Genomic DNA, 15,979 nt, shown 5'->3' with positions numbered 1-15,979 from the left:
TATTTATTCCTTCTCTTTCTAGCTTGTACTTATTTGAACAATGTCTAAGAACTTGGTATTACAACCACTTCCTGTGTCTGTTTGCCTCTTTAAGAAGAATCGCTTTATGTATCCCCCAATTGTAAGTCGCTTTGGATAAAAGCGTCTGCTAAATGACTAAATGTAAATGTAATGTAAATGTAGCCTGTTTATTTGTTGAATATCTGTCTGTCAAAGGGCTGGGCGATCATGCATTTAATTTGCGCTACCTTTAAAACGCTGGTGTATGTACGCACACAGGCATCTTAGCCTTGCTTTTATTTGAGCATCTTACACTGATTTCATGCTAATTAAAAGTCTGTGCTTTTTCTTATTGCAATGAACCTGCAATAATGAGCAGACATTGCCCTCGTATGTAGATTTGGAAGCTTCTGTTAACACGCTGTAGCATGACTGCAGTTCCTTGATGCAAATGTTCAACATTCTAGTGCTAAATGGGTTCCTCTCTCCATTTCCCTTAATCCTGTACGGCGTACGAGCTGGGATTTAGCTCGGCGCACATTTGTTATGCTGCTTTATCCAGGCGCTAATGCGCTGGTGCTTAGTTAGCTGAGCATGAAGGCCTTAAAACCTACATCTCAATAAAACAGGCAAAGAAGACACTGATCAAATGAAATGAAGTTATGTCAAATAAAGTTCATACCTTATCCAACTTGGCTTCTATTTCCACAACATCAGTCTCGACTTCATCGATATTCGCCCTGCAGAGACACAAGAAAACACATTATTCATTAGATAACATATATATCATTACTGATTGGTTATATCAAAGGACAAACAAAAACATTCACATTTTGGGATTATTTATTTATTTATTATTTCATTTTTACAGATATTGTGAATTCTTAATCCATAAATATTAAAGTTTTTAAGGAGTCACAACTGATATTTTACAGACTAAACCATAAAAAGACCTTAATGAAGTTGTTTGTAATGAATTTCACCATTTTTAGCCAATATTTACTGAGGTGCATAAACTCAGATTAAAGAGGTTTGCAATCAATCAGTTACAAAAGAAATACAAAACCTGTTCTAATTGAAAGGAAACATGTTGATGAAAAAGACTGAATACAATACTTGGTAATATAACATAAGACATTTATAAGAGATATTTTGTAGGCCAGTCATTTTTGACCAGGAGCACCAAAAGTGTAACACTCCCAAAAAGTCCAAAAAAACAAAACAAAAAACAAATAAGGAAGTTTTTGTACCCTGTGAGAGAAAAGACATTCAGTTTTAGTCCAATGCAATAACACTTTTAATAGCATTTTCGGGAAAAAGAAACTCCTCTCAGGGTCAAAATGACACATCACGAGGGTTAAAAACATGATTTTTTAAAAATAAATATATTTTCTTCGATATCATATCAGGACAGTCACATCTAATTGACATGGTTGACTATGTGCCACCCAAAAAATAGCAAAATACATTTCTGAATTTAGAAATAAAAAACTGAAACCAGCCCAAGATGGTCATAGCTGGTGTGCAGACTGGTCAGACTGTGAGACCAGCTGACCAACCAGCTAAAACCAGCTTGGCTAGGCTGGGAGACCAGCTAAAACCAGCTACTTCCAGCCCAAGCCAGCTAAGACCAGCCAACCAGCTTTTAGCTATCTTTTTTCAGTAGGGCTAGAAGAGGTGTTTTCAAGTGATTATGTATTTTTAATGCAAGGACAAAAAATAAGTCATGTCACTGAACCAGGAACGATGCCTTGGCAAACACCAGCAAGTATCAGCCCTCAGTCATCCTCTATAAAGTGTATAGATGTGCACTCAGGTTTGATAGAGGCTTTTAAGCTTTATTTAGTGGATATGGCTGACTGCACAGGGATGTATCTCTTATTATGCTATCGCCCCTTTAACTTCAATGACCTGCAGTTGATCCCAGAGCTTTGTAGCCAATATAGATTGACAATAGAAAGACTGTATCAATTCACATCTTCACACCATCACTCTCTGCAGCAAGCGTGCTCTGTGATTAGGTTACACCTTTATAAAAATCAATTTCATTAACACATGACGACATATCTAATCTCACACTATCTGAAAGCCTTCTTACATTACAACTGTCACATTAACTAACTCAAGCAGGGCCGCGAGGAGTCCAGGCATGAAGCATATGTGTGTCTCTGCATGCACAGCCTTGCACATATATCTACTAAATATCACACAGTAATCTTTCTATAGTATAGTAAATATCAGAGTACCATAGTATTGTCACATGTGGGAAAGGACGAGGAGAAATGAGGATCTAGATGCAGCTAATTTAACAGAAAAACAACAAGCATACACAAAAAATAGGCAGGGAACAAAAGAGAATGCGACAGACCATTGACTGACAAAGCACAAGAGAAACACTGCTATATATACACAGAGCTGAAAGAATGAGAAAATGAGTAACCGTGGTAACTAACAAGAAGATGGGAGTGGTCCAATGAGTCTCCATGGCAACAAACAAGGGAACAGAGCAGCAGGGAAACAAGGCAACAATAAAACACAGAACTACAAACTAAAAGTCCAAGACACAGGAAATATATGACAAGTACTGCCATCATTGTACTGCTACAGTACCTTTTTCTAATGAAATTCACCCAATGTCCAGTTAAAATCTATTTAATGACTGGTAAATCATATTTTAATCTTAAAAAATGAGGATCTGTGAGGAAGTATGAACAAAACACCTGGATAGTCAAACCACATGACCATTTTGATGCTCAGATTTAAATTTCAGTAAATGTTGCTTTACTAGTCCACTATTTGTATAACAACACAACTCAAAATTTTGATTTGCTAAGCCACATTTGAAGCCGTTTACATTAATTCTAATGCAACAGTCAGGTTCTGGAAGTAAAAATCCCCCAAAACCTTTGAAAACATACCTGCTATGAGGTATGAGGTTGTTAGTCAATGGTATGTGTTTTTTTTTTAAATAATCATGTTTAACAGATAAATTCCTGATGAAAAGCCACATTACTCATGATTCTGCAAAGATACTAGTCCACTATTTGTATAACAACACAACTCAAAATTTTGATTTGCTAAGCCACATTTGAAGCCGTTTACATTAATTCTAATGCAACAGTCAGGTTCTGGAAGTAAAAATCCCCCAAAACCTTTGAAAACATACCTGCTATGAGGTATGAGGTTGTTAGTCAATGGTATGTGTTTTTTTTTTTAAATAATCATGTTTAACAGATAAATTCCTGATGAAAAGGCACATTACTCATGATTCTGCAAAGAAATCTCCACCAATCGGAGAATCCCAACACACATCCCACTTTGCTAATGTGTGTTGCTTTATTCCTTGGTAAACAGATTACAGACTGATAAACTAGGCTGGAAGGAATCTAAGTCAGCATCTCCAACTAATTTTACAAGCACAATGTGATGAATTTCTGAGCTAAACAGCATTCAACAAAAACAATTTCATTTATCTATTAAGACTTGACTGGAGAATGGAATGGAGTCTCCCGAAACACTGTTGGGTCAAAATGGCAGAACAATTATGATGAAACGTAATAAAGACAAAACGGTAACACTTTACAATAAGGTTCCATTAGTTAATGTTAATGTATTAACTAACATGAACAATAAATGTATTACAGTATCTTTGTTAATGTTAGTTAATGTCATTAACTAAACAGTTGTTCATTGTTAGTTAATTCACAGTGCATTAAGTTAAGCACAGCTTTTGATTTTAATAATGCATTAGTAAATGTTGAAATTAACATTAAAGTGCCCCTATTATGGGTAATGAAATGTTCATATTTTGGTTTTGGGAGTCCCCAACAACAGGTTGACATGTATGCAAGGTCAAAAAACACTTTCATTGTCTTATAATATGCATTTATTTTTACCTTACTTGCTCAACGACTCCCAAACGATTCGCTCAACGATTCATTTTTCTAAACCCCTGCTTTGCGTGACGCTAATCTGCCGTGATTGGTCTGATTGGTCTCATTTTCATTTCATCTTGCCTGTAATGCCTGATAAAGCAGCGTTTGTGAGCGCAGTTCTTCTTGTTGTACAGTGTTACCGGTGAAACAGTTATTTTACTGCTCCAAAAGCGGCACCTAGTGGCAAAGAATGAATTTGCATTTTCATTCAGACCAACGTGAAAAGACCAACAAGTGGGCGGGCAATATGCTAATGTTTCATGTTGACGTCAACATGAAACGGCTTGGGATTTGTTTTAAAAACGACTCGTTTCAGTGATTCAGAGTCGACTCTTTCTTTTGAAAGAAAATAACTTTATACACGGTGCACTTTCAGACTTTCAAACTTTGCAGGATGTTTTCATTCACTTAGAGCTGTGTTACACACTGCATGAAAGGTAATTTTCAAAAATCCATAATAGGGGCACTTTAACTAAGATTAATAAATACTGTAGAAATATTGTTCATCCTTAGTTTATGTTAACTAAAGTTAACTAATGAACCTTATTGTAAAGTGTTAATGATAAAACTAATTGTTTGGTATAATTATGCACTAATAAATCTTGCACAATAAGATCAGGAACATGTATTAAGTACATAGCGTCTATTTTGAGTTCATGTTGACATATTAATACAGTAAATGTGTTTGTTGAACATTTGTGGCACTTATCTGCTGCTTACCATCACTTTCTACTGTTAAATCACAGTAAAACATGGTATGCCATGGCTTCATTAGTGTAACAGCCTAAACAGCAACAACAAAAACAGAAACAAGTAATATCAACCACCCATACATATCTGGATATGCCTCTTCTGGGTAATTTGTTTATCTTCTGCTTTGGAAGACACTGTCAGATTGTGTTTCCAGGAAAACTTGACGCCAGCGAAAGCAAATGCTTTTAAACATGCAAATGTTTTGTGAGTAAATGCGACGTTTCTTGGGGGAATGCAATAGTTTAGTAAGAAAATGCAAATGTTTTGCAAGCGACCACAAAGCTTCTGATGGAAACTCATTTTTATGAACGAATGAACGAGTTTTGCAAGCGAATGAAAATGTTTTGCGAGTGAAAACAAAGCTTTTCGGAGGATCTCAAATGTTTTGTGAGGGAATGAAAATGTTTTGTAAGAGAACACAAATGTTTTGCAAATGAACACAAAGTTTCTCAGTGCAACGCACTATTTTTACGAGAGAACACAAAAGCATTAAAGGGATAGTTCACCCAAAAATGAAAATTACCCCATGATTTACTCACCCTCAAGCCATCCTAGGTGTTTAAGACTTTCTTCTTTCAGATGAATACAATCGGAGTTATTTAAAAAAAAACATGTCCTGGCTCTTCCAAGCTTTAGAATATGCTAGTCTCGCGAGAACCAAGTTTTGTTTACAGCAAAGGAAAGCCAGTCTCCTCTTGGCTTATATCAAAATCCTCAGACAATTTTCTTTACAAATCCTTTTTGCTCTTTCCTCCGTGCTTCCCCTGTCGACACTTTTTACCGGAGCTTAAGTTACGCCTACATCCTTCGTCATCCGCTGGAACGCCGATCTCTCGTGAATGCGCGTACAACAGTTAGCGGAAGCTAGAGATTATGGTTTATAAAGTTTTAAATATGGATATTTGTCTTACACAAATGCATCGCTTCGCTTCAGAAAGCCTTTATTAACCCCCCGGAGCCGTGTGGAGCACTTTTTATGATGGATGGACGCACTTTTTTGGGCTTCAAAATCTTGACCCCCATTCACTGCCATTATAAAGCCAGGACATTTTTTTATATAACTCTACCTGTATTCGTCTGAAAGAGGAAAGTCATATACACCTAGGATGGCTTGAGGGTGAATAAATCCTTTTCATTTTTGGATGAACTATCCCTTTAAAATATAATTCTCCTTCCTATCTTATATTTTTTCCATCACCAATTTTCCATTATGGACTCTGTATTTCTGATATCATAGCGAAGAAAAAAAGATTCAATACGTTTTAAAATTTAAGAATGGGTGTCTGCAAAATCAAGGTCATGTGGTGTGACCAACATGCAGGGAAAAAAAAAACATAAAACAGGAAATTATATAGTAGACCGGACCCCTGCATGACTGTGTGTCAGGGTCCTTAAGTCTCTTGAAATTTAGTTCAGGCTGCAAATTGTCATGCAGTACAACTTACCAAAAACAATGATATTTAATAATTATTATATTTGGGAAAAAAAACTTTTTGCCCTGAAAAATATATTTAAAAACGTTTTTGAAAGTAATAATTCAGATATGTACTGTACACTCACATGTATTCAAGGTTTAAGGAAAATATTACTTTTTACTTGTTGGTTACACCACATCATATTTTATTAAATGGAATAACATTTATTTATGTATTTCCATTTGAAATAGAAGATGAGAGAACACTACTAAGAATTTGTCATGTGTTTTAAACTAGATTTTTTATTTATTTAGTTTTCTTTAAATCCTTTTCTTTGTCTTGGACACTAATTAGTCACTGAGACATTGGCTCCTAGTGTCTTCAGAGGACATTATGAGAGCCAAGACGAAGAGATCAGATTGTGCCCTGGCTCGGGTCTCAGCACTGATGTTTCTCTCATGGGAGAGGGAGAGTTTGGGGCTGCAGCGCCAAACTCCAGTCCTACGGTCCAAAACAGCACTTACAGAAGGTGTGGACCAACACTGAGAGCATCTCTTGGACTAATCGCTGAGAATGATGCTACAGGATTGTGCAATAACCTGTTAAAACAAAAAATCTCAATGTGCATTTGTAATGCAAGAACATCCTTATTTTCATTCTGAGAGTGCGAGGTCATATAGGCTTTGTTGTTCAGCCTCCACTTGTAACCAGGCCCTTGAGATGTTGCTCATGATCGCTCCATATGAACTGTGATGAGCTGCAAGGATGCCACATTCCTGTGATCTATTGTTAGGAAGACCCTGAGCACATACAAAACAGCTCAATTACACAAGTTGCCCAGCAGGTGGGCTTTTCCAGTGAGTTGAGGTAGTGACTCCTAAAATACCCCTGGCAGCTGCGGCATCACCAACCAATGGAATAAATACACGCTAACAGATATCAAGGGGGGAAATCATGGAAAATCATATATCATGTGTATTATAATTGCAAAGCTCACTCAAACGTTTGTGCGTTTGATTAAAATACATATAAGATTTCCCCCAAAATTCAAGATATGGGGGCAAAAATTCCCCCGTATGACTTTGTCTTTTATATTTATATCATCTGATATAGCAGATGACCTCATGTCTTATTCACCGGTGAGAACACTATAGTTCCTGTTTTTGTTCTATTTTGCCAGTGAAAATAGTTCGAAACAAAGCCACAGCAGAACAGTTTTGCATCTCTGAGCAACACAAGTGTTTTGTTTCTAAATGAATCATTCCTTTTGAGCGAATGAGTTGAATGAATGATTCAATGACTTACTTAATTTAGACATTCAAATGCTTTGTTCCTTAATGAATCCATTTGAACAAATCAGTTGAACGACTCAATGACTCACTCATGCAGCCACCTTCTTGCTGCTACCTACCGGTGATTTTAATTTTATATTTAAAATGGTATTTTCCTTTTTTTCCCCCAAAAATTATTTTAAATATCAGAATTCAAAGTTTTTTTGTGTGTTTTTTTTTAAACATCAAAACATTATTTATGCATTTGTAACTCATTGTTATTGTTGTTCTGTTTAATTTAATTATTTATTTTTGAGCTTTAAGTTTTTAATCTTTTTAACACATTTTTAAGGACAGGAAATAGTGAGAAGGAGAGAAGTGGGATTGGGAAGTGACTCAAATCAGATTCAAACTCACGGATAAATAAGTGCTCCAGACGTGTGTGTGCACTACCCACCAGGCCTCGTAAACATGTATTTTATTATAAATCTATATGTTTTTGATTCAGAAAACCCTGACTAACAGTATAAGTGGACTTCAGAAAAACATGACTGTGTCTCAATGCTGCCTGGAGATACAGTATTAGGCCGGCGCAGTTTTTTTTAACAAAGGTTCTGGGGCGCAGTATGATGCCATGATACCATGAGTCCAATGACGTGATAATATCACAGTTTATGAAACCACATTTCTCATGTACAGGGACTGGAGAGCTTCAGACCATCTGCTGGTGCACTGATCCAACACACCACCAATCTGTCATATTTTATGCATTATTAAATGTGATAATGTTGTCAATGGCATTGCTATAATTTATAACACTCTTCAAATCACATAAATACTCTATTATATATAGCATTCATTTATTATGTACAGTAGGGTGTGTTCTGAATCCTCGCTGCCAAAGACAAAATGTTTCACATCTATTTTTCATTTCCAATCCACCAGATCACAGAAGCACTAACTTAATGGTCAGATGAGGGATTCTGGATGGATGCTAGACTGTAAGGTCACACACAACCAGCTTTGTTTGCATGTATGTGTCGGTTCAGATGAGACGGGACACTTAACCCTCCGTTCTAAGCACTATATGTTCGGACAGATTGGCTCCGCCCCCTATCTCTGGGATGTGCCTTGTTGACACGAGTGAATCCAGACACTGATGTGATATGGTTTCATCTTAAGCTCGGCTGCGCAGCCTCCCACCCATCCATCCGAAAGCTATTCTTAGCCCCACTCAAGCATGTGTATGAGCACGCATGTGCGTAAGCATCACATGAATCTACGCTCATAACTCTCCGCCTGACATTTTAGATCAGCCCTGAGGTGAGACTCAGAGGCCTGGAGTTTTCTTCATTAAAAGAGCACTGTGGCCAAACCCACCGCACATTATATACTGCATCTTTCAGCTTCAGGGTACAATGATCTAAAGGCGACACGTTAACAAAACAAACACTGATAACACTAGAAACACTGCTGAATGCAGATGGGTGTAAAATATGCATAACACTTTAAAGACAACATGAAATCACCCCTGAATTGATCCTTTTGACTTTTTTAAAGCTAATGTAATTTTTCCATGTTAAAATATTTTCTTCCATTTTAATATGAAGGTTGATTTTCTTGAAAAATGTAATGCTGTATCTTTTTAGCTCAAAACAGTATAAAAAATGGCTTGCTTGCTTATTTAGTTATTTATTTGTAGACAGTAAAGATATTTCTAATATGAATGCTGTTCTTTTGATCTCCATATTAATCAAATAATCCTAAAAAAATAAAATGTATCACAGTTTCCACAAGAATATGAAGCAGCACAACTGTTTTCAACATTGATAATAATCAGAAATGTTTCTTTAGCAGCAAATCAGCATATTAGAATGATTTCTGAAGGATCATGTGGCACTGAAGACTGGAGTAATGATGCTGAAAATTCAGCTTTGCTATCAAAGGAAAAACTTTTAAATTTAACATTTAATATTAAATTTCCAATTTTACATATTACATTGGAAACAGGCGTTTTCAATTGCAACAATATTGTAACAATAACAATATTACTGTTTTTATTGTATTTTTAATTATATAAATGCAGTTTTGTTGAGTATACGAGATGAAAACTTTAATAATTCCAAATGTTTGAAATTATATACACATACACGCATATATATGACTGTGAAGTTAAAATGATATATTTTTTTATTATTTTATTATTTATTGTTCATTTAATTAATTAGTATTACTTAAATAAATAACAGCAATAATAACTTTATATATAATCAAATATATTTAAATAATAGTAAAAATGGTGGCACATGTACTCACGGTTTATGACTGCTGGTTTATCATTTTCCCTGTTTTTTATGACTCAATCAAACCTGATGAATAAAATCAAGTTCCCCCGACTAAATTCGACACGAGCAGCTATAAAAATTCTGAGTGTCCTTCTCTCTAGTGGAGCTGATGTCCTGTAGTTTCCCTGCTGGAATGTCTTTGCTCTTCTATAAACATCCTCTATTTCACAGACCGTTCAACTGATGTGGTGAAATTTGGAGGTTTTTGATTTGCTGAGAGAGAAACTGTAAACTTTACTTGCTGCCCCATGGCCAAGATAAGCAATTTTGGGGGGAAAATATCTTTTTATGATAAAAATATGACTGCAAAAGGCCACTTTAGTCATCTTATATATTGTTTGTCTTTCTTGAATGACTTCCCACAGAATTAACAGAGGTTAATCACCTTAAGTCTCTCTTTTATTCAGCTAAAATCAGAGACACCGTTCTTTATTTTCACTCTTACCACTCGGTTTGAATGATCTTGACTCTCACTGTCCAACACAAGCTGACTGTGAGTCATGTGACCTCTAAGAGCGTGAAACAGCCATGCACAGCTGCAATTCAGCTATAGATCTTCTATATATGAAGGATGCACTCAGATGTGGGGAATTATAGAGACACCTGCGCGTCTACTAAAATGCTACGCTGTCTTCGGAGTCCAAGCGCAGCTAAGCACATTCCCTGAGCTGCTTCCGTTCACAAAGCCCGGACTGTTAGCAAACAAACTCAATAGGCCAACACAGGGGCTGTTTTCATCCGCTGAATGACTGGAGTCTTCATGACCCACAGCAAACGGATCACTGAATATCAATCTGTGTCCACATGTATCCACTATTTACAGGCTTTACTTTATACGCAACCAAAACAACAAATGTGAGGCGCTTTATCTGGGAAACTGAAAGAACAGAGGATCTTTTTTCGAGTCGTAGACATAGACAAATTAGTTTGGTTTCACGACGAGAGGGAAGACTGGTTGGTTCAGGTGCACAATGCTTCAGCAAAATGTAGGATTTTGCGTGTTCACATTCTTGATTCAACATTTGCTCTAAATGACCAAATCAAAATGATTTCGGAGGATGTTTCATTTATGGAACGTGCATGAATGATTGCTTTTTTGAGAAACAGTTGACATTTAAATGACAAAAGCATGCAATATGTGTCCAGTTATACATTTTTTTAAATGTATGGCATTGCTCCATTCCTACTTACAGCACAGTATATTCTCTGTTATCTAAAAACAGATTTTGTCATTGTCATTACAGCTTGGCTTTGCGCTGTCCCTTTTTCTGTCAGACCAGCAATAATTGTCAAATTATATATGAGCATATATAATAGTTGACATTTCTCTAGCATTTTGACTGAGAGTGCCACAAAATAAATCTGGGATTGCTTTTTCTGCAAAGTACGGTATATATGCGGTGCTGCCTTAGAAAAAGAGATACAGTCGGTATAGTATCACCCCCTTTAAAATGATCACATTTTGTTGCTTTGCAGCCTGAAATGAAGACTTGTAAACTCAATCAGGTGTAGCTAATCACATTCTCAATGGCACACAAAGGGCCTCATTTACGAAACGAACGTACGGCAGAAAATTGGGCGTACGGTCGTTTCAACGCAAAACTTGTAATTGATCAATATGGACGTGAGCGGTGGCTACGATCAAATCTCACGTCTGGTCTCAGCTCATGTACGCAAGTTTTTGAGTTACCTGAACTTGCGCGCAGCATAGTAAATCTGGTGGAGAATTCGAGAATGACAGCATTTTGTTCATTTTTTATTTTCCTGACCGTCAAACGAAGCTCATTAGTCGATCGTTAACCACCAAACAAACATTTTTGCGCATGTGAAGGATTTTACACGGATATTAGAACATGAGTGAAGTATAAAGCCATGTTTAGGCTACATAATGAATAATAGTTATGCAAACAAATGTTACAAATATGGCAAAAATGGAAGCATTTGGATTCTTGTGGTATGAGACAGGCTCGTGAGCCCAATGCAGTTTCAGTTTTGCTTGACATTTGTATGCCGTTTATAATGAATGCCACTATAGCATAATTTGTGTTTTATTTTATAGTTTAATATATAATTTTATAACTACTTATTTTTCGTTCTTGTTCTGAATACTGTTAACTTTAAAATATTTGTTGTAGAGTGAGGGGAACTAAATAGGCTGTTTATATTTACCAGTATTTTAATATACATATAAATTACATAAATTAATGTAGCCTAATTGTTTGCAATTACAAGGTTAATGGGTGTTTTTGGAGTAAGATCAATTTCTCTTTCATGAGATTACTTCCTCTTTTTGGCCGGGTTTCGTTTCTCCGTGAGGTAAACTATAGGGGTGAGGCTTCTAAACCGGGGTGTTTTTAGGGGCGTGATATTCAAATGATGATTGTTTTCTGCCGCCACATTTATCAACGTGCGATCATTCGTACGATGAGATTGGCGGCATACGAATGTTTCATGAATCACACGTGAACTCTGTCGTAAGTTGATTTGTGCGCAGGGATCTGCGCTCGTTTCTACGTTAGATTGATAAATGAGGCCCAAAGCCATTTTACTTTTAACTGTGATCAGCTGTGGTCATTTCGATTAGCTCAGCATGAAAAGAGCTTTCCTGCAGCATTTCAGTCCTTGGTAGTGCAACTGAAGCAAACAATCAACTATGGGTGGCAAGGCATCTCCAGGATAAAGTTGTGGACAGACACAAGTCCACAAAACCACACAGTATTGTTTACATGCTCGCTTATTGCGAGAAAGCTGCTTAAGATGAGAAAGTGGCATTCAGGATTGTTATGCTCTTAACCCACACTTGAATGTAAATTATGCAATAACTCTAATTTAAGATATTTTAAGTGCATGTAAATTGGGTCCGTGAGTCACAACACCATGACATTTGCTGCGTCACATTGTAAGATCAAGGACTCTGCGGGTGGCCATGTAGACTCATTAGCATAAACCTCCACACGTCACTGGAGTTCGTTGGATCATCCTGGTATTACACTGCCTTCTAAATCAGAGAGTGGCATTGAGAGATAATGACAAGGGTCTCGCCCTCCAAACCTACAGAGCGAGAGAGCCTCTCAGATCATGCCGTCGTACGTCAACATGCTAACTGTAACATGAAGGTATGATCCTGTTTATCACCCCTTTAACTGGTCGCACTGGGAGAAGCACGTTAACAGCATTATAATGACTTTCAGATGGTGTAGAGGAAGAGTCTTCAGCTGCACTGGATGACACTGCACATCAGCTGTACAGCATCTGTTAGTGAGCGTGTGTAGCTGTCCTGTTTAATGGAGTAAGCTGTTCCCAATCCCCAAATCTTGGAACATGGGAAAATGGGCCACAGCAGTAGGAGAAAATCCAGAGTTGAGAACAAACGACAGTTGCCAGATGTTCCCATCTGTCTTGAGCAATATCTTCTGTAGTCCAAGGTCCATGAGAGTCACTGTTGTGAGAATTATTGCCCTAGTCCACCTTGTGGAATGAGATCCAAACATCTGAACAGGAGCATGACCAGATGAGAAGGTGGCAGAACCTTGAGGTGTTTTACCAAATAGTTCCCTCAGGAGCAGGACTGTTTGCTTGAGCGACAGTTCAGAGAAAAACCAACCCAATTGCAAAGACCTCATTTGTGGTGAGAGAAAAACAAGTACTAAAAGTGTTGGCCAGGCTAGGTTTACTTTGGCCTCAATCTTTCCTCTGCAAACTGCAGGGGAGCAAATGACACCTTTTCCCTAAGTGAGCTAAAGACTTATGCCAAGTATTAGGCAACGTTATTTGGCTTAAAACCGTTAAACATCTGCACAGAGTACTTGATCATTTCTGAAGCAAAAACACAGCATTCTTGTTTATAAAGCACTATATTTGTACTGTTTTATGGCTCTCCATTCCTGTTCCTTAATGTTCAAATATTACATCACTGTTTCACTGCCTATGCTAGTGTTGTGTACAGAGTATGCGTTGAACAAATAAGCATCATGCTTGTTTGGTCAAAATTTGTTTTCCTTCATACAATCATTTTAATTATGTTGTAACATCAAGATAGTCATATCACACTACACACAAGTCAAATATAATGGAGTCAATTACAAATAAACGTGTCCAAGAAAAAAAAAAGTTCTTAGAAAAGCTTTTTGTTTGCATTCATTTTGGTTTCATATGGGTTTGAAAAACTTTTATACAATTTTCAAGAAAAGTTTCAATGTGATTAATCTAAGTATGTCATATGGTGTGACTATCAAGTAAAAAGTAATAACATATTTTCCCTACACCTTGAATGCATGTGAGTGTAAGCATCTTAATATTTGTTCTCCGAAAATAAATTTCTTGCAGTATAAAATGTTTTTACAAAAATCATGGATTATTAATTCATATATATCATTGAGTTTTCGGGAGTCGCACCACATGACATAACATTTCACACCCTGAACGAACCTTGTCCTGTTATAAAAATGTCAAACTAGGGGTTCTCTCTATATCATTTCCTTTTTTTCCTTTATATTGGTTGCACCATATAACTTTGTAGGTGGCACCACATGATTCTGATAAGGCTGTAAAGTATTAATATGCCATTAATATTACCTATGGTTTCTTGAAAGAACTTCATTTGCCTTAACCAACCTGGTACTTATAACCTACCATCATTCAGCGAGGAATTACAGAGCAGCGCTAAAGACTCGACTCATCGCATCCTCTACTGCTAATGGAGTCTGTCACGGCCTCATCTGCAGGGTGAATAATCAAGTTGCTCCTGTAATGACTACTGCCTTACATGGGAATCGCTTTTTAAGAGGATGTTGGGAAATGGTGTTTTTACTGGCTTGTTTTAGCAACCATACTCTGGGACTAAGTGAGATCCAACTGAAAAACCAGGCATGTTTTCAGCCACTGAAAACATTAGCATGTCATATCATATCTGATGGAGCCTCAACTTCGGTAGAAGCTCTCTAGCCACTTTAAACCCAATCTTATTTTCAATTGCTTGCTTTAGTTCTGCTGATGTGGAGCACCACAAACCAATAATTACACCTGATCATAAGTCATAAATGTACTTTCGATGCAATTTATGGGGCTTAACAATACGCACGACAGATCAACATGGCGTCAGAATGCATGGAAGTCTAAGAGTACTCAGGCCCACCCATGCAGCATGTTCACCAGCCAGACGATTCAAACCCATGCCAGAACGACTGTGGTTTGATTTCTCTGCAGAAACCACAAATATCTCAGAGAGGGAGACTAAAAAAATCTAGAATCAAAAAAACACCCTCTGCTCAAAGAAATCCAGTAGCGTACAGCCATTAACCACAACGGTTAAATGACCATAGGACACATTGTTTGTAAAGCACATCAACATTTCATAAAGCCAGATGCAGTATGGTTTTGCCATCTGGGTGCAGAATTCCTTGGCATCGCCACCTACAGATGATCAATTCTACAACAACCCTCCTTTCTCAGGATTAGTTGTACAAAACTTCCAGAAACAAGCTAACTTCTAGAACAGGCTGCCAACTTTTTTTCTGGCTAGTAAAAATTATGACTTCCCATAATCATGTTCCGAACAGGCATACTTTTTACGAGCTATAGGTCATGACAGATGACTAGTTGTCGATTAGTTTGGTCAACTAGTTTATCTACATGTATATTTTTAGTGCTGATTTTAACTACAGTGTTTTAATTAGCATGCTAACGGGATGCTGTATCCTATATAGCTTATCTAGTTTGTGTGGCAAAACTCTCTTGCAACAGCTGCATCATGAAATTCATCATTTAAAGCACCGTTGCTATAGCCACTGACATTCCGATTCATGTTTTTGGCGGTTGCGTCACGTCTTATGTGAGTTTTTAACGTCCTGCTGTTTTGAACAATTCAGAGCGGCTGATGAGGCCATCTAGTACCCTAAAGACATAGACATTTGTAATGCCTGACGAGACAAAAACATACAATTGAACAACTGAACATTTGCATAGTGTGTAGGCTAAGCAGGCTACGCAAATATAGCTTTAAAGACTTAAGCCGCCTTTCCACTATCTCCGACAAACGATAAGCGATAGACCGGAAGTCAAAATCTCATACCGGCCCATGCCTACTTAAACTAACTAAAAAAAAAACCATCAATGAAAAATGTTTTTACAGCTTTGGGTTTATAACACATAACTTAAAAGTCCTTAATAGTTGAAATAACAAATCACATGATAAAGAATTCTGTTGAATTTAAAACCTGCTTAAAAAAAATAGTTCACCCAAAAATGAACATTTGCTGAAC

The 15,979-nt window shown here is 37.0% G+C and overlaps 1 protein-coding gene across 1 annotated transcript in view; it reads right to left on the bottom strand.

The window, feature by feature from the left end:
• The window catches only part of LOC107680440 (arf-GAP with coiled-coil, ANK repeat and PH domain-containing protein 3-like), a 93,947-nt gene that overhangs the window by 56,557 nt on the left and 21,411 nt on the right, over nt 1-15,979 (bottom strand). Inside the window, exon 2 of the mRNA XM_016476326.1 lies at nt 683-740. Coding sequence (XP_016331812.1) covers nt 683-740 — 58 coding nt within the window. The remainder of the gene's footprint in view (nt 1-682; nt 741-15,979) is intronic.

Source organism: Sinocyclocheilus anshuiensis, unplaced genomic scaffold (assembly GCF_001515605.1).
Source record: "Sinocyclocheilus anshuiensis isolate Anshui unplaced genomic scaffold, SAMN03320099.WGS_v1.1 scaffold792, whole genome shotgun sequence".
In the NCBI taxonomy this organism is placed as follows: Eukaryota; Metazoa; Chordata; class Actinopteri; order Cypriniformes; family Cyprinidae; genus Sinocyclocheilus; species Sinocyclocheilus anshuiensis.
Note: the sequence above shows the minus strand (reverse complement) of the source record. Positions and strands in the feature narration are given on the sequence as shown.